The 25640-nt window shown below is 43.7% G+C and overlaps 1 protein-coding gene across 5 annotated transcripts in view; it reads left to right on the top strand.

Annotated features, from left to right (window-relative positions):
- VIT (vitrin) overlaps positions 1-25640 on the top strand; it is a 437052-nt gene that overhangs the window by 259793 nt on the left and 151619 nt on the right. For 4 of the 5 annotated variants that reach the window (XM_068231965.1, XM_068231964.1, XM_068231963.1 and 1 more), the window contains exons 5-10: positions 2329-2462; positions 3440-3499; positions 18261-18482; positions 22010-22060; positions 22939-22980; positions 23073-23129. In XM_068231965.1, the coding sequence (XP_068088066.1) occupies positions 2329-2462; positions 3440-3499; positions 18261-18482; positions 22010-22060; positions 22939-22980; positions 23073-23129 (566 nt within the window). The remainder of the gene's footprint in view (positions 1-2328; positions 2463-3439; positions 3500-18260; positions 18483-22009; positions 22061-22938; positions 22981-23072; positions 23130-25640) is intronic. The other variant, XM_068231966.1, reaches the window with a different exon arrangement.

Raw genomic sequence — 25640 nt, 5'->3', positions numbered from 1 at the left:
TCAAGGCAGTGCTGAAAAATAACACACCTAGAAGTGTACTCAGTTTTGTTGGCAGCGGTTTAGACATTAATGGTTGTGTGTTAATGGTATTTTGATGCCACCACAAACATACACTGTTATACAAGCTGTACACTGACTACTTAACATCTTAAAGTGAACCTCCGGACTAAAAATCGACTCAGCAGCACTGAAAAGGCCTGGTGTTTCTTTAACAGTTTCACAGCATCAGAACTTTGTTTCTCTTATCCAAGCCTCATTTTTAGCTGCACAGAAGAAAACTGCCCGGGCTTTTTCCCCTGATACTGTGCAAAGCATGATGGGATTTCTGATGTTGTTCTCGTTCTGCTGTTTTGGTGCAAATTTTTTCTTTTTTACATTTTGAATTTGACATTTGAAGCCTAGCGTGTGCAGCTGGGAGGGGTTATCAGGACACAGGACAGTTGGAACTTTGTCTCATGCTCCCTGTCACCTCCTTTCAACCAAAAAGATGGCTGCCCCCATGACAAAGATGGCTGCCCCCATGAATCACAAACATTTGCCTGTTCTTTTAAAACAGGGTGGGTAAAAAATTATATTACCTATCTATTCTAATGAACATAACTAATGTAACTTAATGACAGTATGTTTGTTTAGGCTGAATTTCCCCTTTAACAAAGTGTCATATCTTCAGTGTTGGCCTATGAAAAGATATAATAAAATATTTACAAAAAATGTGAGAGGTGCAGAAAAAAATGGACATTGCCCCGCCACCAAAGAAAGCGGCACAAAAAAAGTGGGTGTAGCCATGACATGGTGCGGGTGGAGCCAAATAATAGCAAAATGCAGCTAGTCCCCAGTTAACAAATGAGATAGGGACTGTAGGTCTGTTCATAATCGTAATCTGTTCTCTTTTGTCCACATCTGTTCTCCCTGTGTCTCTTTTGTCCCCCTCTGTGTCACCTTAGTTTGTGCCTCTTTTGTCCCCCTCTGTGTCACCTCATGTGCCCCTACCTCATCTCTGTTCTCCCTGTGCCTTTTTTGTCCCCCTCTGTGTCACCTCCTTTCCTCCTGTGCCTCTTTTGTCCCCCTCTATGTCCCCTGTGTCACCTCTTGTCCCCCTGCCCTGTCCTAGTCAGGTATAGGTTCCTCAGTATCCAGGTACTGATACCCCCAGTATAGGTAGCTAGGCATAGATCACCCCAGTATAGGTATCCAGGCATAATTACCCCCAGTATAGGTATCCAGGAATAGGTGCCCCCAGTATAGGTATTCAGGCATAGGTGCTCCTCAGTATAAGTATCTAGGTATAGGTGCCCCCAGTATAGGTAGACAGCTATAGGGGGTGTCCCAGTATAGGTAGCCTGGTATAGTTGCCCCCAGTATAGGTAACCAGGTACAGGTGGTGCCCCAGTACAGGTTAGCCAGGGATCGGCCAGCAGCCGCCAATTAAGACTTGCATAACCCTGTTCCAGAACCGACTTCAATTGTCATGCTCTCTTCTCTCGCCGTAACCTCCTCCCCTCGCTATGTCCGAATGCCATGGCTACTTCTGGTGACACCTCTGACATCATAAGAGGCACTGCTGGGGTAACCATGGAGACAGGGCACGAACCTGGTAAGGCAGCAACAGGAGGAAAGAGCAGCAACAGGAGGAAAGGAGTCTGCGTTGCAACATGGTTATATAAGTTACTGTGGGCCCAGCACATGTCAGTCTGGCAGGCAGCTGCAGTGGAGTGAATGAGGCCCCCCTCAATTGAGGCCCCAAGCAGGGGCTTGCATCACTTGTAGCTGGCGGCGGCCCTGATAAATGGTTAGCCTTACTTTCAGCTATGGATTCTCTGATTACTTTATATCACCTTGTTGGAAAAAGGATAAGAGTTCCTTCTTTGGAGTAACAAAGAGTAAAAAAAAAATGGTATTTTGTAGCCCATCAAAAAAATATAAGGCCATTGAAATTCATTCAATGGAACACAACATTTGGGGTGAACTTAGCCTTTAAGAAGAAAAAATAAAAAAAACAATTCCAGTGCTGTAATTGAGCCATGGCCACATGGACTTATTATGTAAAATATACTGGGTGCTCTAATTACAGTTTGCCCAGATATCACATTACAAATGTGGATAAATTATTAACTATTTATATTATATACTATGTGCAATTAGCCATGCTTTACTTTGGGAAGAGAGAGAAAGCCAACAGTCAATAGGATGTGCTATTCAGCCAAGAAGGTAATCAGGTTATGTTGAATGCTTCTACTGTCTAATGCTTTCACTGTCATAATCCATTCAAAATAGACCTAAGTTATAAAGTAATATTAAACCAATATTATTCTTAAATGCCATTGACAGTGGTATAATTGACGGTTCTGGAGGCAAGATTCTTGTTCGGAAAGTAGCTGGACAGTCGGGCTATAAGGGAAGCTTCTCAAATGGGGTACGGTCATTGTCTCTGCCACGCTGGAAAGAGTCATTCGTTGTAGCAGGTAATGAATAGTTAATGAAACAAATGGTACATTCTTTATGTGTGTGCATAGAGGAAAATACATCCCTGAATATTCCATTGTCTAGATTACCATGAAAAGATGCCCCCTCCCCCCATCTCCCCCACACACACCACCCAAAAATCCTTGTCCTAATTTTGTGGCAAACTTCAGTAGCCCCTTAATTACAGATGAGTCACTAGATATCTACTGTATTTTTTGGACTATAAGACTCACTTTTTCCCCCCAAAGTCGGGGAAAAAAGTCACTGCGTCTTATAGTTCAAATGCATGGAGTTCCTGACTTGTGAACGCCTGCCAATACGAACCTCCAACTCACCGCAATGTCGGGGACTCCCTGCACTGTGCCCATGCAGAGGAGGGCACAGGGGGACAAACGGAGGACACAGGGGGACACAAAGGGGCATACAAGAGGACACAAGGGAGACACAAAGGGGCATAGAAGAGGACACAAGGGAGACACAAAGGGGCATAGATGAGGACACAGGGAGACACAAGAGGTACAAGGGGGCATGAGGTACAAAGGGGGCATAATCCACAAGATGCCCCTTCACCATGGATGCACCAGGTTTAGTTTAGTTTAGTTTTTTCACTAGTTCTTGTCTTTTAAACCTAGTTGCATCTTATGGTCAGGGGCATCTTATAGTACAAAAAATATGGTATTTTATACAAGGGAATAAGTAGGGAGGTGACTGATGACCTCTTACCTATTTGGGAGAAGTTAAAACTAAGAAGATGAAAATACACCAACATTGTGGAAGCATTATTTCTGTAATGAAATAAAACATGCACAGCACTGCAACACTACCACAGTCCCATTTAATGATATGGTATGTATGACTTAGAATAGCTCTGCATAACTTTGGACATAAGGATTGAAAAAATAAAGTTAGAACTCAACAAATTATGCTTGTTATTAGAATTAACAAATCTAATTTTATATTGTATGCTTTTACTAAGAGGGAAGAGGAAAGAAAGGTGTAACATACCCAGTAGTTCTTGAATTTGTAGAAGTTAAAGGTAAGTCTTTTTCTAAAGTCATTTAAAATATTTTATGTTAGTTTTCAAAATCTCTTTTATTTGTGATGATAATACAATCAGAATGAAAAATAATCAAATCTATCAAATTTAAAAAAGATAAAAGCGTTGTTATCCCATCCCATTTTGCTGCTTCTCTAAAGTAGATCCACGGGTCCCATGTTTTGGAAAATGCCTCAACCCTATCAGTCTACTCTAGCAATAATATGCTCTGATATCATAATGGAGCCTATATTCCTAAGCACTGAATTGAAGGAAAAATTGTCAGACCCTGCCCACAGATCAATGGACAGGACAGGCAGAGTCCCAGCCGTTATCGCTGTGGAAGACTGGGTAGAAGCAGGCATGATGAGGGTAAGGGGGTTTTGAAAGGGGCAGAGAGAGAATCACACACATCAAATAGCTGCTTCAATCTGGCTCTCCCTTTTGTGAAGTGAGGTTAGATTTAGATTGAGAGCACTGCAGTATTGAGAACACATTGCCCATGCGCTCTCTCTCTCGCGCACGTGTGTGTGTTTTTGGTGGGGCATATATTTAAAGCTTACCAGAGATTAAGAAGGCAGAAATATTTTTACTTACCCAGGACTTCTTCCAGCCTACTTTAGTCCATTAGCTCCCTTGATATCTTCCTGGTCCACTAAGTTGTGCTGTTTCCAGCCCGGTAAAATCTGTGACTCAGCTGAGTTACAGACTATCGTGAATGCGCAGCCCTGGCCACGTGCACCCCCCTGATCGTGCTTCAGCAGCTTGGAGCATTCTGTACATGGTTAGTTTAACCAGCTTAGCGGTATGGACGAGCTTAGCTCGTCCATGACCGCCGTGCTAGATTGCTCTGGCCCTGGTGGGCCGATTTTCATAATTTTTTTTAAAACGCGCAGCTAGCACTTTGCTAGCTGAGTGTTTATACCGCTCGCCGCCGCTCACCGCCGATGCGCCACTACCTGCCGCGTAACAGGGGCCCCCCCGAGACCCCGTGCGCAGCCTGGCCTATCAGTGCCAGGCAGCGCTAAGGGGTGGATTGGGACTCCCTCCGACGCCATGACGTCATCCCGATCTTCGCCATGGCGACAGTGGAAGTCAAACAGGAAATCCCGTTCTGAATGGGATTTCCTGTTTGCTCTGATCGCCGGAGGCGATCGGAAGGGGCGGGGGGATGCCGTTGCACAGCGCTAGGCTAGCTACATGATTTTAAAAAAAAAAAAAAAAAAATGTGCTGCGCCGCCACCCTGGCCGTTCTAATAGAACGCCAGGGTGGTTAAAGTGTACCTGAGAAGAGTAGAGTCTCAGGTATCATACTTAGCTAGGGCTTCCTTAATCCCCGATAAGGCTGCTCGTCCCTCGCTGTCTCTCTGGGTGACTACTGTCACCCGCTATTGTTTCAAGAAAACCTGGCTGAGTCGCTCATGCCCAGCCAGGTGCACTTCCCCATCTCTGAGACCATTCTGCACCTGCATAGTAGTGCTATAGTTTCCCGAATTACCTGTTTTGGGGAAGAAGGGGTGCACTTTGGAATCTTTGCCTCTGGTGCTGGGAAGCCTTGGCAGTGTGACCTATATAGTGGAGTTTCATGGAGGTGAGGTAAGCTCAATGTGAAAGTCCAAGGGAAACCTTTATGTGCATACTGAGGAGCCTACCTTTAGCAAGTGTTTTGAAACTATCCTCCCATTCCTCCCAGTCCATCTTAAATCCCAAATCATGTTACGACTGTACCATAAAAGGAGTTTTGTGAAGGTTGATTTTGTATGGAGTATAATAGAGATACCAGCCCCTTCCACATTGGGCCATCAGAGCAGATATTCTCAAACTGAGTGCATGCAGTCGCCTCACTCCCTGAGGGAAACATCCACAAGTAGTGAAGCAACTGCATAACTCTAAATCGTTCTGGGTCAGGTAAATTAAAGTGGTAGACCAGATGTGGATGGGCCAAAATCTTTCCGTCAACAAGTAAGTCTTTGATTGTTTTGAGCCCCTTTATTGAGGACCATCATTGAAAAGCTAAGAGACGCTTGGATAAACTTGTGGGGATTTCAGATTGTAACTTGTATTTGAAGCATAAGCTATCCTATAAGGATAGTGTATGATGGGTAATCGGGTAAGTTTTGTGCATCTACAACTCTAAGTGCAACGAAAATACAAAGACCAGAATTAGACCAGAATTGAACCAGAAGGGAACAGAAGGAACTGACACAAACCTCTGCTTGTCTGGTTAGGTGCAAAATGTTTTATCTGGTGTTTACTATCTGCCTGCTCTCCCCAGCCATCCTCAAATCTCTTCACACACTACATCATCCTGCTGTCAGCAATATGCTGTACATTTCACCATCTCCCCTATACACTCCACAGCTCACTTCTCATGAGATTTTCTTATTCTTACAACCTCACCTTACTTCTCACACTGTGTCTAAATATAAGTATATACCTCATCCTCTGCTTCGCTCTCTCTGCTTACTCCTCCTCCTTGCTGCAGGGGACGTTTCACCTAACTCTGGACCCTCCCTCGCCCCTGCTAATCACACTATTAGCAACATAACAAATTTCCCTCCCTCTTTCTGTAACCTTATTAATATTCCAGAGACACTTACAGTCAGCGAGATCAGATGCAAATGCGGGGAGGTGGGCGCCAGGTCTATGCCCCCCTGCGGACGTCCGTTTCGCGCAGCAAGCGCTTGTTCACCGCAATGGGGAAAGAGTTGGGGGCGGGCAGTTTCAGCGTGGGTTACATACCCACGTAGCGGCGGCACTTCCGCCTACGTCAGCCTGCCACGCCCCCTGGTTTCTAGAGCAACCACTGACGCCCACCTCCTCCGTAAGGAGGACGGAGAGCGTCCATGTAACTAGGCAATGGGAGACCTATGCAGCGGCGCCACCCACCACACCAATCAGGGCCCAGCTCACGCGTCTAAAATGTAAACAAAACGTAGAAGCAATCAGTGCTGCGTTCACGTTTATAAATATTAGCTAACTGTATTAGAGGCATGTAGGACGCAAGAGCGCGGGCAGTGACAGGACGTGCTAGGGCACCGCAGCACAGGAACTCCATCCCAATGTTTTAGCACATTAAAACCAGCTGAACTGAAGCTAAAGGAGGGAGAGGGAAAAGGGAGAGAAAGGAAAGGGGGGGGGAGGGAAGGAAAGAAGGGGGGTGTGGAAACGGGGGGGAAGAAAGAAAAGGGAAAAGGGGAAAAAGGAAGAGGTATAAGGGAGGGGGGGGGGGGGGCGAAAGGGAAATGGAGAGAAGGGGAAAGGGAAGGAAGTGGGGAAGAAAGGGAGGGAGGGGGAGGGAGATGAAGGGACGGGGAGAGCAAGAGGAGCAGGGTAGGGAGGACAAGGAGCGGACGGAGGGAGATGCATGAGGCATAAAGGAGGCGCAAGGAACAGCAAAAAGCCCAAAATAGTCCCCAAAGGAGGTAAGAAAAGTGCAGGGTCAAGTAGAACTGCACATGCATGCGCAGCAAAGACATGGGGGGCTGCGCAGGCATGTGCAACTGCGAAGAGGAGGCTGGGGCATATAGAGGCCGAAGACCCAAAAAGCCGGAGATCAAGATACCCCAAAGGGTGTAGAACACGGGTATTCGGAACGCAGGACAGCTGCGCAGGAACAAGAAGCCAAGAGGGTACTGGACTACGGACACTGGTTCCGACACCAGTGGAGACGAAAAGAAGAAGCCCAAAAGGCCCCCACCGAAATCTGTTAAACCGCCTGCAACGGGACTTTCCCAAACCTTTGGGGAGAACGCTCAACAATGTGTATCGGCCCCTTTAGACGCAGACTGCGCAGGGGAGGGCGGAAGCACCACAGAAAGAATGCAGAAGCGGGTGACATGGAGAGATGGCCGGTCCTGGAGGGCCAGACGCAGAGGCAAGAGGCAGAGGACCCAGGAGTAGCGGAGTCTCTGGAGTTGGAGATAGTGAATATTGCAGGGATTGAGATTACAGATGACTGTAAAAGCCTACTACAGAAGGGACTTAATTTTTCCATCACCCAAAGGTTTGATCCTGTGCAGTTTGAAATTGATCTCTACAAGGGAATCAGACAGCTTAACATCAGGCATTTCTTTGCACGTAAAGAACAACTACAAGATAATGTCCGCACTTCTGTTGGCCCTTTGGGCTTTATCGCCCCTAGCCTAAAGAATGAATCACAACATCTAGAAGACGAAACCCTTAGGAATTTGCTAGACTTGCTTGAGGAGAATGAGAATACCATAAAAAATCCCATACCTATACCAGCTAGCCAGGAATCTTTCAGGCCATGCAGATCTATCTCTCCCTTCCCCACCACCCCTGGGTCTAGTATAGACAGCTTTCAGAGAATTATCCTGAGAGAAATGAAATCATTGGTCTATAGGGAAGAGCCCATCAATCTCACCCAAGGCGAGTTATCTGCTCTTAGATGGCTAAAAACTAGTGATAACCTGATCCTGAAACAAGCTGACAAGGGAGGGAACCTAGTCCTTATGACCAAGATCCAATATGAGGAAGAAGCAATGAGCCAATTATTGGACACTGCAACTTATCAACCCCTTACCAGCAATCCAACTTGGAGATATCGATCAGCATTGCGATCCTTGTTACGTAGGGGAGTAGAACTAGGCTTCTTGACCAAGAGTATGGGAGAACAACTATTACCAGAACATCCCAGGTTCCCCGTATGGTATATGCTGCCCAAGATCCACAAGTCCAGGACCAGACCACCGGGACGTCCGATAGTCTCCGGTATCGGATCGATTACCGAGAGGCTGTCAAAGTACCTCGACCACCTCCTTAGACCATTGCTGACCTTGGTACCATCACACCTTGCCGATACCATTGACGTGCTCGACGGTGTCGAGCACGCCTACTGGCACACGGGAGATAGGCTGGCCACCATCGACGTGGTCAGCCTATACAGCCGGATACCACACGAAGACGGCATCGCGGCGGTCGAATCGTATCTCAAACGCGGCACTCGAACGGATGCTCACTGTGATTACATCTGTGAATGCCTGCGATTTGTGCTTACCCACAACTCCTTCTTGTTTAAGGAGAAGTGGTACCAACAGGTGTCAGGCACCGCCATGGGTACAGCGGTGGCCTGCACGTATGCAAGCCTCTTCCTGGCTCGCTGGGAGGAGATTTGCGTGCACGGCAGTGACAACCCGTTTCGCGGGTGTCTGCGGAGGTGGTCGAGGTACGTGGACGACGTCCTGGTTTTCTGGTCAGGCACTGAACAGGAATTCTCTTCCTTCATGGATTACTTAAATCACAATCAGGTCAATATGAAATTTACATCAGAGCTGAGTACAAGTAACATCAATTTTCTTGATCTTGAGATCATGATTCAGGATGATCACCTGGTGACAAAGGGATATCGAAAAAGTACAGCCACAAACTCAATCTTACATAACGGAAGTTTTCATCCGCCCTGGGTGACGAAATCAATCCCCTATGGGCAATTCTTGCGGCTCAGGAGAAATAATAGTGAAGATCTGGAATATCTAAGACAGGCCGGAGAATTGAAGTCACGACTACAATCTAGAGGTTACGATCCCTCACTACTAGAGGAAGCTAAAGAAAGAGCCTTTAAAAGATCCAGGAGTGAGCTGGTCAAAAGAAAACGCCAATCTGGGGCCCCAAAGAATCATCCGGGCACCAATACAAAGCAGGTGTTCGTGTTTGAATACTCGCCAATGGCGAATATTATCAAAAAAACCATTCGTAAGAATTGGCATGTTTTACAGGGAGACCCACTCCTTGCAGATGTTACCATGATGCCTCCCCTGGTAACCTTCAGAAGAGCCCCCACGTTAGGTGACATGTTGACCAGCAGTGAGTATAAGAGATCACAACCAGCCAATTGGCTGAATACTCTTAAACAGCCAGGGAATTATCGCTGCGGCACATGTGGCATCTGTAACCAGATCCTCAAATATGGACCACAGACGTTGGGAGGCATACCAGTTAAGATCAAAGATGTCCTCTCATGTAGATCTAAATTTGTAGTCTACTGTCTACTATGTCCATGCAAGAGATTCTATATCGGCCAAACTACCCGAGAACTGCAGACTAGGATTAAGGAACACTTCCGTTCCCTTAAGTCCAAAGATAAGCATACAAGACTGATAGAGCATATGGCTGAGTGTCACAGGAGGGATCCCGACTGCTTACACTTTTTTGCTTTAGAAACCATATCCTTTACAACCAGAGGTGGTGACAGAGAACGTACTTTATTACAGCATGAGGCCCGCTGGATCATGCGAACAAATGCTCTTGGACCGCTTGGATTTAATGACAAAAATGAGCTAGCCTGTTTCTTGGAGAAATAATTCCTGAACGCTCTTTATGTTTGTTATGCTTTCTTTGCTCTCTCCACTTCCTCACCTGGGTCCCAGAATATGAAATATCAGGTGGGACTCATGTGAGACCTTTTATCTACACCCTTTGGGGTATCTTGATCTCCGGCTTTTTGGGTCTTCGGCCTCTATATGCCCCAGCCTCCTCTTCGCAGTTGCACATGCCTGCGCAGCCCCCCATGTCTTTGCTGCGCATGCATGTGCAGTTCTACTTGACCCTGCACTTTTCTTACCTCCTTTGGGGACTATTTTGGGCTTTTTGCTGTTCCTTGCGCCTCCTTTATGCCTCATGCATCTCCCTCCGTCCGCTCCTTGTCCTCCCTACCCTGCTCCTCTTGCTCTCCCCGTCCCTTCATCTCCCTCCCCCTCCCTCCCTTTCTTCCCCACTTCCTTCCCTTTCCCCTTCTCTCCATTTCCCTTTCGCCCCCCCCCCCCCTCCCTTATACCTCTTCCTTTTTCCCCTTTTCCCTTTTCTTTCTTCCCCCCCGTTTCCACACCCCCCTTCTTTCCTTCCCTCCCCCCCCCTTTCCTTTCTCTCCCTTTTCCCTCTCCCTCCTTTAGCTTCAGTTCAGCTGGTTTTAATGTGCTAAAACATTGGGATGGAGTTCCTGTGCTGCGGTGCCCTAGCACGTCCTGTCACTGCCCGCGCTCTTGCGTCCTACATGCCTCTAATACAGTTAGCTAATATTTATAAACGTGAACGCAGCACTGATTGCTTCTACGTTTTGTTTACATTTTAGACGCGTGAGCTGGGCCCTGATTGGTGTGGTGGGTGGCGCCGCTGCATAGGTCTCCCATTGCCTAGTTACATGGACGCTCTCCGTCCTCCTTACGGAGGAGGTGGGCGTCAGTGGTTGCTCTAGAAACCAGGGGGCGTGGCAGGCTGACGTAGGCGGAAGTGCCGCCGCTACGTGGGTATGTAACCCACGCTGAAACTGCCCGCCCCCAACTCTTTCCCCATTGCGGTGAACAAGCGCTTGCTGCGCGAAACGGACGTCCGCAGGGGGGCATAGACCTGGCGCCCACCTCCCCGCATTTGCATCTGATCTCGCTGACTGTAAGTGTCTCTGCTATATTTGACTCAATAAAATACCCTATCTGCAGTGCTGGCTCCACCTCGTCTCTCCCTCCAACACAAGTTTGTCTATTGCCACACAGCCTATGCACGCTCTTAAAGGGGATTACACTGCTTCAGTCATATGCTAAGGAAGGTCAAGTCCAGTCCCCTGCTGCAATCTTGAGAGTGCTGGAGTTCCATCTCCTCTACCTCCTACTTATTAATATTCCACTCCTTCCTCCTACTCACCCTCCTATCTAGGCTGCCCTCTGGAATGCCCCTTCAGTCTGCAACCAAGTGTCCTTCATCCACAATCTTTTCACTTCCAACTCCTTCACATTCTTTGGGATCACTGAAATTTTGCTGACCCCCTCTGACACCATCTCACCTGCCGCCCTCTCTCCTATGGGGGCTTCCACTTTAGCCACACTCCTAGAAGTGGAAATAAACATGGTGGTGGTGTGGGCATTCGCCTCTAAGATAGATGCTCCTTCAAGCCTCTCATTCCTATTCCTTCTCTCTCCCTGACATCCTTCGAAATCCATGCAGTCCGACTATACTCTCCTTCTAACCTCCAAATAACAGTTATTCACCGCCCTCCAGGCCCTGCTTCTGTTTTCTTAGATCATTTCTCTGCCTGGCTTTTCCAGATCCTGTCCTCTGAAATCCCTACCATCATAATGGGTGATTTTAACATTCCTATAGACACCAATAACATTGTCTCCAACAAACTTCTGTCACTCACTTCCTCCTACAGCTTGTCTCAGTGGTCCTCTACCTCAACTCACACTGATGGCCATACGCTCGACCTCGTATTCACTCGTCTCTGTTCTGTCACTGTTCTTTACTACACACTACAACAGCTCCATCACAAAAGTCATGGATGACTTTGCCCCTCTTACCAATGTCCGTTCTCACCGTGTCAGTCGCCAACCCTGGATGACAAGTGCCACTAAACAGTTGAAAAGGTGCTCTAGAGTAGCGGAATGGTGTTGGAGGAAAAACACCACAAGTTAGGACTTTTCATATAAAATAGCCTTAAACAACTTCAGAAACGCACACTCTGTGGCAAAACAGTCCTCCCTTTCTTCCCTAATATCAGCCCATTTCCACAATTCAAAGCACTTGTTCAGCACCTTCAACTCGGTTCTCCATCCCCCTCCTCCATCTTGCTTATCAGCTGAACAATTTTCAACATACTTCACTGATAAAATTGACAAGTGAAGTGAATTCTCCATGCAGCCCTCAAATCCCACCTCCACACCTCTCATTGACTGCTCTAACTGCCTTCCCTCCACTCTCTGAACATTCTCTCTTCTCTATAATATCCAAAGCTCATCTAACCATCTGTTCTTTGGATCCTATTAACTCCCATCTCATTCCACAGCTATCCTCATCTTGCATGCCTGCACTAACATCACTATTTAACCTGTCCCTCTCCACTGGCATCTTTCCGTCCCCACTCAAAAAGGCTATTGTGACACCACTACTCATAAAACCATCTGTAGATCCAACCACACTTGTCAACTACCGCCCAGTGTCACTTCTCCCATTTGCATCCAAATTACTTGAATGCCATATGCACGCTGAATTAAGCCGTTATTTATCTGCTAACTCCCTGCTTGATCAGTTCCAGCCTGGCTTTCACTCTAACCACTCCACAGAAACAGCTCTTACTACAGTGGCCAATGATCTTCTTACAGCTAAATCCAAAGGTCAGTTTTCCATACTCATCCGTCTTGACCCGTCATCAGCATTTGATACCGTTGACCACACCTTACTCCTACAGATACTTTCAAATGTAGGCATAAAGGGCCTCACTCTTTCATGGTTATCTTTCTACCTCTCTGGAAGGTCCTTCACAGTCTCTTACTCAGATCAGATCTCATCTCCTCATCCTTTGTCTGTCGGGGTTCCTCAAGGCTCTGACCTTTGCCCCCTCTTTTCCATCTACATGCACGGTCTTGGTGACTTAATCAACTGATTTGGGTTTCAATGCCACCTATATACAGATGATACATAACTGTACCTCTCGGCCCCAGATCTTAACTCCCTCCTCACACGTGTTCCTGACTGTTTGTCTGCTATATCCTTCTTCATGTCCTCTCACTTCTTAAAACTTCATATGAGTAAAACAGAACTAATCATTTTTCCACCATCTCTGTCCACCACTCTGCCTGAAATAACAATACATGTTAGTAACATTCCCATAACTTCAGTTCCCAAAGCACAGTGCTTTGGGGTAATATTCAACTCCTCTCTCTCTTTTATTCCTTATGTTCACTCCCCAACCAGCTCCTGTCATCTCCAACTCAAAAATATCTCTCACATCTGACCTTTTCTCACTCAAGACACAACTAAAATGTTAATACATGCTCTTATAATATCTAGTTTGGACAACTGTAACATACTACTTTGTGGACTACCTTCTAACAGACTGGTCCCTCTTCAGTCAGTACTGAACTCAGCTGCTCGTTTCATTCATCTTTCTTCTCGATCTTCCTCTGCTGCCCCTCTCTGTCAAGCTCTTCACTGGCTGCCAATTAACCAAAGGATCCAGTTCAAACTCTTAACCCTAACCCACAAGCTCTCCACAATCTCTCTCCCCTGTACATCTCCTCATTACTTTCTAGATACCAACCCAATAGCAATCTTAGATCTGCACATGATCTTCTTGTCCTCCTCTAGAATTACCTCCTCACATTCACGTTTAAAATTGTTTTCATGCACTTAACCCCTCCTCTGGAATGCCCTCCCACTACACATCCGTTACTCGCCAACCTTTGTTACCCATAAACAATCTCTAAAAACTCACTTGTTCTGACAAGCATATGCGCTACCTTAGGCCACTTCCCTTTGTCCTAAGACCAAATTTCACTCATACTAGATATCCTAAAACAAACTGCCTCTATATTTTGTTGTATACTACCCCTCCTCTTGTTCCCCCTATTCCCTTTAAAGCGGAATGAAACTCAGCATTTCTTCTTTGCTCTAAAAAACTATTTACAGCTTATTATATACAACCGGCATTTTTTTTTTACTAGAACAGCATTCAAAGGGTTACACACAGGACTTGAAAGTTTAGTGCAGAGAAATCTGGACGCATCCGAAGTGGAGATAATGTTATCTTGTGTTTACTTGATTGTATCAAGTGAGGAATGTGACACATTCTCTGACTGTGCAGAAGCTCCTGGACACAGACAGACACTCAAAGCATTTCTGCCTTCAATACATAATGAATAAAAACAGTTATGAATAAAATGCAAAGTCAGCTCTCAAAGCAAAAAACTGTACTTTTGGGAACTTGTAATTGATAAATGAACAATAATACTTATGCACAAATGCAAATATGATAACCGTATGGCATATAAAAAGTAGGAAAACATGTTTTTATTGAATATTATGTCAGGGTTTTATACCGCTTTAAATTGTAGGCTCGCAAGGGCAGGGCACTCTCCCCCTTTTGTGTCTTGGAAATCATTATACATTTTATTAATTATGTTACTTTTATCACTGTCATTACCAATTCAGTATTTTGTATTTTGTCACTAATTATGTATCTTGTATATTAGTGTACACCATTGTCTGTTTTATTATGTACCCCATGTTCGTTTCTTACTTTGTACAGCGCCACGGAATATGTTGGCGCTTTATAAATCATTAATGATAATAACCTTGCAAAATTGCTAAGTCTCTTTTGGAGGGGGAAAATGCCAAGAGTCACAATATGATAAGATAAAATTACCTTACCTTCCAAATAGCTACCAAGATACCTAGATATATGACATCTGTTTTATTACATGCTGCCATTGTGTTAAGGGTGGGTAACTCTTTTTTTGTTTTGTTCAAGTAGTGTGTTGCAGCCCTTTGTATATACACAAACACACACATGGTCACACACGCATGCATGTACACATACACTTATACTGTATAACTGTATATACAAACTTTCTCCGAATGGTGAAGTGCGTACTCTGAACACTCTTAACTCATACGTGTACCTGGGGACAAGATACGTAATTTGGAAGCTGGGACCGATATTTTAATTAGGCACCGTCATAGAGTGCAATGTAAATTTGCAGCTATAATGTATCGAATGATTAAATCAAAGTTATTATACAGCCACACCCCGGCTATCGGCGCAGCATGCAACCGAGATGATGAATCGGCTCCAGGGTTCAGCTATATCTATATTCAAGTACCTTTGTAAGCTGCAACAGAGCGTTATGGGCTATGGCAGAGGGTTAATGTTAAGTTTAGTTATAGGAGGGTTAGTGCTAGGGGATAGAGTTTGGATGTTAGTATTAGGCATAGTTATAGGAGGGTTTAGAGGACCTGTCATGTCAATCCATAATAGTAAATTTTGAGATTAAAAGAGCAATAAATCATACATAAACAAACCGGATTAAGTATTTACAATTAGGTAAAAGCATGAAGGAATCTTTTAAAAGTATTTGCATACACATATGGAGTACTCCTAACAAATATACATATGTTTCAAGGATTACTTAAATGTTGTTGCCAACAGTAAGGGGCTCTTGGCCAATACAATCATTAATAAAGAGATGCATGCTGTAATAATGTTGAGAAACAACGCACTTGATGGTGTTCAAAGAACAGACTTACATGGCCTGTACCCAGAAATGACCCTCGAGGGAGAGAAGCATAGATCCTTTTTTCTGCAAGCTGATTTCATGGAGTTTTAGAAACATGAAATCAGAGGCTACCATTTGTATTCTTATGAAAGTTGCTTTGCTGACAGATTTTTTTCTAATACATTAAGATGACCAGTGTCACTAGTAAGTGTGGGACTTCCTTCATCATTGCAGTTCATTTAAGATTCTATAGCACTGGGGTGCAGTACCACATCTCTTACTGCAGAAGTAGAGTTGGTCAAGAAGAAACTGTTTTATAAATAAAGATACTTTTTGTGTGGATTGAATGACTTATCCCACTGGAAGACAGCAGCTGAAAGTGTGCATAGCCTTCTTATCAGCAACAAGAACCACTGATCTGCATACATGTTCTAGATCATTAATGCAAGTAACATTACAGACAGAGGAACACTACAACAGCCAGAAAGTATTATTGTTCAAAAGAAGTCAGCAATGATACCTCATATATCCTTCTCTCTTCAGGAAGCTTGTGCTGGTAAAAAGATGAACACTACTTAATAATCACTACACCAGGGGCATTGCTAGCCCAAAAGATCACTGACACATGACATGCCCCAGATCTATTCTGGAGGTGCCCCGGATATCCCCCAGGCAATTGGTATTGTTTACAAGAAAACAAATATGGGAGCCTCCATATTCTTCTCACTTCAGTTGTCCTTTAAAGAGACACTGAAGCGAAAAAAAATAAATATGATATAATGAATTGGTTGTGTACTATGAATAATTACTAGAAGATTAGCAGCAAAGAAAATATTCTCATACTTTTATTTTCAGGTATATAGTGTTTTTTCTAACATTGCATTATTCTATAATACCGTATATACTGGCGTATAAGACGACTTTTTAACCCTGAAAAAACATCTGAAAAGTCGGGGGTCGTCTTATACGCCGAGTGTCAGAATGTCAGGTCTGGTCAGGGTGCCGTGTGTCAGGCAGAACTGTAATTACCTTATGCTGCAGTCATCCGGCAATAAGAAATATAGATCGCATTCTCCGTTTAAAAAATAACTTGTTGTAACAGCTTCTTGCGAGCAGCCGCTCGCACGGGTAGCAGTGCAGCTTCCTGCATCACCTGACTTGTGACGTGTGCGCTCCACAATACATCCCGGCAATCTCTTCCGGCGTGAGCCTCATCAGTGGAGCGCACACGTCACCAGTCAAGGGACGCAGGAAGCTGCACTGCTACCCGTGCGAGCGGCTGCTCGCAAGAAGCTGTTACAACAAGTTATTTTTTAAACTGAGAACGCGATCTATCTTTCTTATTACCGGATGACTGCAGCATAAGGTAATTACAGCTCTGCCTGATACCCGGCACCCTGACACTACTACTATGGGGTAGTCTTATACGGCGAGGATACCTCAACCTCTACATTTTAACTGGCAAAGTTGGGGGGTCGTCTTATACGCCCAGTCGCCTAATACGCCAGCATATACGGTATGTGCAGATTACACAACACTCAGCATTCAAAATGAGTCTTTCAGAGCAGTCTGTGAAGTAATGACATCTCCTCTAGCAGAGGAAAAGTAAACAGTTCAATTACAGTTGAGATAATAAAAGTCAGATAACAGCCCTCTCCACAACCAACTTGGTCGGAGAGCTTAATGGCTTGTTTGCATAGAGATAACAACTGGAGTTTCTCAACTCTTCCTGTACTGGAAACAAATACACTGATGTATCTGATCTTAATGTTTTATTTTTTAGCTGTGCTACACATACAAATCATAATATCATCATTTTTTTTCGCTTCAGTGTCTCTTTAAGTTCATGTAAATTTGGCTCCACCCATGACCACACCAACATTCTGGTGCAAAGCCACACCCATTTTTTGGCTAGCCTGGTTAGGATCCTAGCAATGCCCCTGCACTACACCAATGCTATGTGCCCACCTGCAATGCAGGTCTTGTGGTTTCTGTGCATTCTGCAGCACTGACTTGGAACAAACACTTAGTAAAGTCAGAGGGCAGTTACAACATCTGACCAACAACCTCTTTCTCAGTCATAGTTAGACTTCAAAACTAACTAACTAAAAAAAAAAAAAAATCAGGATGACAGCATGATAAGCAGCATTTTTGAGAAGGAAGTCAAAAATTACATTCTTCATACTTTCCTTAAAGGGGAACTTCAGCCTAAACAAACATACTGTCATTAAGTTACAATAGTTATGTTAATTAGAATAGATAGGTAATATAATCTCTTACCCACCCCATTTTAAAAGAACAGGCAAATGTTTGTGATTCATGGGGGCTGCCATCTTTGTCATGGGGGCAGCCATCTTTTTGGTTGAAAGGAGGTGACAGGGAGCAGGAGACACAGTTCCAACTCTCCTGTGTCCTGATTACCCCTCCCAGCTGCACACACTAGGCTTCAAATGTCAAATTCAAAATGTAAAAAAATAATGCACCAAAACAGCAGAACGAGAACAACATCAGAAATCCCATCATGCTTTGCACAGCATTAGGGGGAAAATGCCCGGGCAGTTTTTTTCTGTGCAGCTAAAAATGAGGCTTGTATAAGAGAAAAAAAGTTCTGATGCTGTGAAACAGTTAAAGAAACACCAGGCCTTTCCAGTGCTGCTGAGTCAATTTTTAGTCTGGAGGTTCACTTAAAGTGATGCTAAATATAGGATGATCTTAACATAACTGGTCATACCAATGTTTTTTTGTTTTTTCCTTCATAGAACCCTATCAGAGAGAAGCACCATCTCCACCTATAACCACAGCCCCAGTATTTATTACTACAACCACACCTACAACAACCCCAGAGCCTACAACTCCACAGCCTACAACAACACCAAGGCCTACAACCACCCCAACAACTACTTCCACCACGACTACTACTATTACCACTACTCCTACACCAGCTAGAACAAGACCTCCACTAGTAAGGGCAAGAGATACAGGTGAGTAGGTTGGAACAGAGTTATAGAGTTATAAAATATTACCTGTGCTATTTGTATGATAAGAGGCTACAAACTTTACATGTGCAGGGAAGTTCAGATACAAATAGGAGAAGGTAAGATGTGTTAACTTTTGTTGCTTGCTACCTTAAAATATCAGAATAAAGTAAAAATCATTACAGTTTAGAACCAAAACTATTTTAGCACACAGTATCCAAGGACTCCCTCTACTGACAATACATTAACAATAGATATACAGTAAGAACAATTGGCACATGCTAAGTACTTTTTGCAGCATGCAAGACAGGAATGAAAGGGCAGTAACATCTTTTATTCTGCATGTCCGTTGGTCCACTGTTGTCCTCTCTAGGGAAACAGAGTAGCAGTGGGCCTAGTGTGAAGTGAGCCTTAGCATGCAGACACAGATCATGTGTGTCTGTTTCTACTTACTCTAGTAGTTGGGACATTAAAGCGGACCCAAACCAAACATTTTTTTTAATTCAAAATATTTAGTTGCACCACTCTGACACATACAAAGATAAATAAACACTCCTTCAAGCCTATGAGCATTTCAGTGCATGCTTTTCACCCGTTTTCTTTGCATAACTAGGGTTATACAGGAGGCAGCCATTAGCAATTCCTCCATTGCCGGACACCACCTACTCCACCAGTTTGCCGGATTATTTGCCGGCAATATGAAAGGAAGGGAGGGGCTTCTCCAATAAATGTAAAATATTTTAGATTTGTCATCATGCAGCTGAAAAAAGGCTGCTATTTATCATTATAATTTAGAAAATAGATTTTATTTCTGAAATCTTGTATTTTTAGTTTGGGTCCACTTTAAGCAAGATGGTCACCTGTATGTCCCAGTAGCTGTACCAGATCATCCATTATGTCAAGCACCAGTTTTAGCATCCCAGATTAAGGCTGCAAGTCCACTTAACATGTACCTGAGACCAAGCAAGAAAAATAATTTAAACTAACCTGGGGCTTCATTAATACAGAGGTGCATGGCCAGCCCACGAATGGGTGAGGAAGTGATACTGAGGCAAGTTACCAGGCCAGCTAGCGGATGAACCGAGAGGCCTGGGTAGATGGCGAGGGCGCCCAGGGCCAGAAAGGGGGCTGGAGGAAGCCCCAGGTAAGTATCAATTATTTTTCTGGCTTGATCTCAGGTTTTCTTTAACATGCAATAGAAATCTGCAAGAGGTTCAGTTGCTCTCCTGCAGTTTGGATCCAGTAAACTCTTTCAGTAAACGGTCAGTCCATTTTTGGTAACTGATATAATAGAATACAAGAATTAACAAAAGGGGGAATTCAAACATATTTATACAACATTTATACTAACAAATATAAATCTTACAGTTGAACTCCAGGTTCACAGGATGATCAATCAACAAACAAATTAAAGGAAAAAACCTCTCCCATCTCAGTATGAATGTAAAACGAAGCCTCCAATGATGCACTGCATACAAATAGCAGTACCACTCAAGAAAGTCAAGGGGCTTGATTCACAGAAGCGTGCTAAGTGTTAGCACGCCAGTGAAAAGCCACTTAGCACGTGCAAACTGGCTTTACATGCACTAATATGTGCGCAAAGGTTTTGCGCGCAACGCTTCGCATGCAAAATCAGCCGCTTCACGTGCTAAGTAGCATGATGACCATACTTTGCACGCAAAACTTTACGAACGCAAACTTTTACGCATGCTAAAATAGCACGCAAACAGTAACAGTAACTACTTAGCACCCTAGTTTGCACGTGCATCGCTTTTAGGCGTGCTGTGTTAGCACCCTTTAGTGAATCAAGCCCAAGGGGAGCAGTGAAGTCATGAGTAGGGAAAAGCTAATGAAATTTTCAAGTTTGGACTTTCAGCGTATTGGTCCCAATCTTGCTTAGCAAGATTATTGTGAATTTGCAACCCAATTTTGGACCAAACTTCACATTGTATGTTGAATTCAATGGTGCCAATTTCTGTGGTCAATTGTAAAGCCTGCATACATGTTATCATCCCCACATTTGGTTGGTATGTTAGGGAGAACTGTGGAAACAAGTAAAACAAATTTAAATGTTTTTTTAAGAAAAGTTACTATAGTAAAAATGTTTTTTAAAATGTGGTTTACATAGTTACATAGTTATTTCGGTTGAAAAAAGACATACGTCCATAGAGTTCAAGCAGAAAATAAAGTACAACACCAGCCTGCTCCCTCACATATCCCTGTTGATTCAGAGGAAGGCCAAAAACCCTTACAAGGCACGGTCCAATTAGCCCCAAAAGGGAAATAAATCCTTCCCGAATTAAGATGGCAATCAGATAAAATCCCTGGATCACCACCACTGGGCGTTACCTAGTAATTATAGCCATGGATGTCTTTCAATGCAAGGTAAGCATCTAAGCCCCTGTTAAATGCAGATATAGAATTTGCCATAACTACTTCCTGTGGCAATGCATTCCACATCTTAATCAATCTTACTGTAAAGAACACTTTTCTAGATAAATGGCTAAAACATTTTTCCTCCATGCCCAGATCATGTCCTCTAGTCCTTTGTAAAAGCCTATGGACAAAAACCTCATCCAACAAGCTTTTATCTTGCCCTCTGGTGTATTTATACATGTTAATTAGATCCCCTCTAAGGCGTCTTTTCTCCAGACTAAATAAACCCAGTTTATCTAACCTTTCTTGGTAAGTGAGACCTTCCATCCATTGTATCAATTTGTTGCTAGTCTATGCACCTGCTCTAAAACTGCAATATCTTTCCTGTAATGTGGTTGTGGTGCCCAGACTGAATTCCATATTCCAGATGTGGCCTTACTAGAGAGTTAAACAGGGGCAATATTATGCTAGCATCTTGAGTTTTTTTTTTCTCTTTTAACGCATCCCAAAATTTTATTAGCTTTAGCTGCAGTGGCTTGGCATTGAATACGATTATTTAATTTGTTATCAATGAGTACTCCTAAGACCTTCTCCAAGTTTGATGTCCCTCCCCATCTGTATCCCATTTATTAAATGAGAGATTCCTGTAGTATACTTAATAATAATGTGTATACTGTACATAATACTACAGTTTAACAAAATGCATAGGCTCTCCCCTCCTTAGCTCTATTAGAACCCAGAGGCTTCCCCCGCCCGAGGTAAGTACCCCATAGAGGCACTTTTTTCCTTACAGATTCTCTTTAAAATCTAATTTCTCAGAAAGTCTTTATGAAAAAAAAATGTACTTGTTCCCACTGTTCACTCTAACTCTAACATACCAAGCAAATGTGATGGTGATAGCAGTTATATTTTATGTGTACTAGTAGACTGCACAAACTGAAAACAGCAATGATGGCAAATCATGAAAACATTTCCCTTGCACAGAGTTGCATTAATACATTTATACATTAATACTGCATCTTTTTGACTAAATAAAAAGGGAGTTAATGTTCTTCGAATAATTTAGATTACATTCAAGACTACCTTCTAATAGCATTCTATTTATTGGAAAAAAAATATTGTACACAAGACATTTATCTTTTTTTTTTTTTTTTAAGCGGCAAGTAACACCCATCCAGTATATTCATCTGTTGCGGCTGCTTCATCAAGTAAGTGTATGAAAAAAAGACAGCTTATCTTTGTATGAATAGTTTAACTCAATTTGTGGAGAAATAACAAATTCCATCTAGCACATTGCTGTTTACAGTTTAACAAAGCATAGTATATCTCTTTTGCAGTAATAACTAGGTACAGGTACAGAACAGAAGCCTAAACTAGTTGTGTCTGCACAATATCAGTATAAGCTTGTGGTTTGTGAACAGATATTTGGGATTCTGATATCTATCTAGATAAATAATATGTATACATTACCAATATAAACTAAACAGTCACTTCAGTCACCTAAGGATTTTAGCTGGGAATGCTAAAATTGAGTTCCTATTTCCTAAGTCAATTGTACAATCAGATATGAGGGGTCTCCAGATGAAATTTGAGTGACGAACCTTTTACAAAATGGGAGGAGGCACCCTAATCTAGTGTCCAATAAAATGATTATCTTTAAAACTTTTACCTGAGGTAAGACTGTTTCATTGCATACCATATTGGGGCGCCTCCTCCAGTTTGGTATACAAGCAGATACATCAGACCCTGACTTTTGGGCCAGGACACTATCGGCATGAAATTCATATGTTCTTACTATGGTTGCAAGGGTTTCATCCAGGACCTTTTGTTTCCTTACAAACATATACAGATAAGTTAATTAGCTTACCCCCAAACAAATGGCGTTAGACTATGATGAACATATGACTAAGGTGGGGGGGATTACTTAGAACCAAGTTTTTACATATTTTAACTTTCCACTAGAGTGTTAGTGTTAAGTTGATACATTTTACATGTCTTTAAAGAAAAAAAACTAACCAATTGGTATACAATTCCATCGTGATTGCATTTTTATCAAACTGAGTTGTACTTTGATTTCTTATTTCAGGACAAGCAATGCCTGCTCCTCACGGAAGACTTCCTAATCAAGGTATGCCATGTCATATTGTACTTGAATGTATATATATATATCCAGATATGAATGTGGCCAGCTGAAACTTATCTCTACAAATTGTTTTTAAGTTGTCAGGTCACCAGCTACTTATGCAAATAGTCGTCAGATCCCAAGGAGTAACCCAGGTATGTAAACTGTTTAATGCATACAAGGAGTGTGCAGTCTTAACAGAATAGCTATTTTTAAAGCAGACCTAAACACAGAACTTCCTCTTTGCTCTAAAAGATAAGCAACAACATAATAACCTTTAAAGAAAACATTTCTTTGTAAAAAAAAAAACGTATTGAACGCCTACAATAAACCTGCAGTGTTTACTTCCTGGACATTCCTGGGAGCACAGAAAGGGTTAACCTTCAGTGTTTACATATTAGCACAGAACATCATAACACCAAAGCACAGCTCAGACACAGCTGACAGCCCTGATTTACACTTGCTGATTACTTGCTGAAAAGCGGGAACTAGACAGGCTGCTCACTCTATACAAACTCAGAGTAATTTTCTCAGCAACTATATGTGTTTTCATTGTCTGTTGCGGAAGAATTGAGGTCCGCTTTAAGCAGAGATTACAGGTTACCTGAACTGACATGTGATATAAGATAAACATGTGTATGTACAGTGCCATTCCTGCATTGAAGTAGGCTTCTTCCTCACTGTAATGATACTCGACTTTAGACCTACTGCAGTTGGCACTACTTTGTAGAATTGCTTTATTTTTTTTGTCTAGAGTATCATGTCTGAGCATTTTTATCCCAATCAAACTTCAATATTCAAGTAAACCTGAGATGAATAAAAGAAAAGGATTTTTACTTACCTGGGGCTTCCTCCTGCCCCCTGTAATCTGTTTTCTCCCTCTGTGCCTGTCCGGTCCCCTCCACTGTTCCACTGTGAGGTCCGTGATCAAGCTTGGTTGAAAGCCACTGCGCATGTGCTGTTTCAGTCCACACGCCTCCTCCATAACGCAGCGCTCCTGTGTATGGGAGCATTCTGTGCAAGCGCATGCGCAGTAGTCCATGACTGAGCCGAGTCACAGACTTTTGGGAACTAGATGGACTACATGAGGTTGGAAATAGCCCAAGGTTAGTAAAAATCAATCTATTTGTCTTAGGTGCACTTTAAGATGGAAATATTCCTTTTCAGCAGCAGGTGAAACTATATATAATATGGTGGTTGGTAGTGCAGTTATATTTGTGAATCCATTTGTATTAAGCTTCCTCTATTGGTCAAAGACTGATGAAGTAACAAGGAGGAATTTATCAGAATGTTCAGCATTTTAAAAGATGATAGTTTTAGTCAGGGGTCGAGTGGTGCGTGGACGCGGGTGAACGGCGTCCACTTACTAATTCCAGAGAGTGGATGCCGTTCACCCTGCCATGTTCGGAGGGGAGCAGCGCAGTGGAAGGAGAGCAGTGAGCAGCGGTGGAGAAGGGGGGCCATCTCCCCCCCCCTTCCCTCACCTTAGGTGCTCTCCTTCCCTCGCTCTCCCCTCCTGAAGTAACGTGCGGGCAGCCGGCAGCGGGCGGGACTTACCTCTACTACTTCCGGCGCCGGATCTGCGTGCCGCTGCTCTGGTCTGGACCAGACCAGACTTGCGGCACGCAGATCCGGTGTTCCGACGACGAGGAGAGGTAAGTCCTGCCGGCTGCCCGCCTGTTACTTCAGGAGGGGAGAGCGAGGGAAGGAGAGCACCCTAAGGTGCTTCTCACAGCTCTCCTTCCACAGCGCTGCTCCCCTCCTGCTGGGGGACACCTGAGTACCTATTCTGGGAACATATACCCCCTGACTACATATACTGGGCACATATATACCCCTGGCTACATATACACCTGGCGACATATATACTGGGCACATATACCCCCTGACTACATATACTGGGCACATATACCTCCTGACTACATATACTGGGCACATATACCACCTGACTACATATACTGGGCACATATACCCCTGGCTACATATACTGGGCACATATACCCCTGGCTACATATACTGGGCACATATACCCCCCTGACTACATATACTGGGCACATATACACCCCTGACTACATATACTGGGCACATATACCCCCTGACTACATATACTGGGCACATATACCCCCCTGACTACATATACTGGGCACATATACCCCCCTGACTACATATACTGGGCACATATACCCCCTGACTACATATACTGGGCCCATATACCCCCTGACTACATATACTGGGCACATATACCCCCTGACTACATATACTGGGCACATATACCCCTGGCTACATATACTGGCACATATACCCCTGGCTACATATACTGGGCACATATACCCCTGGCTACATATACTGGGCACATATACCCCTGGCTACATATATTGGGCACATATACCCCTGGCTACATATACTGGGCACTTATACCCCTGGCTACATATACTGGGCACGTATATACCCCCGGCTACATATACTGGGCACGTATACCCCTGGCTACATATACTGGGCACGTATACCCCTGGCTACATATACTGGGCATGTATACCCCTGGCTACATATACTGGGCATGTATACCCCTGGCTACATATACTGGGGATATATACCCCTGGCTACAATATACTAGGCACATATACCTCTGGCTACATATACTGGGGACTACTATACTCATGGCTACT

This window comes from Hyperolius riggenbachi, chromosome 4 (assembly GCF_040937935.1).
Source record: "Hyperolius riggenbachi isolate aHypRig1 chromosome 4, aHypRig1.pri, whole genome shotgun sequence".
Taxonomy (NCBI): domain Eukaryota; kingdom Metazoa; phylum Chordata; class Amphibia; order Anura; family Hyperoliidae; genus Hyperolius; species Hyperolius riggenbachi.
The sequence above is the reverse complement of the archived record's forward strand: the minus strand, read 5'-3'. Positions and strand labels throughout refer to the sequence as shown.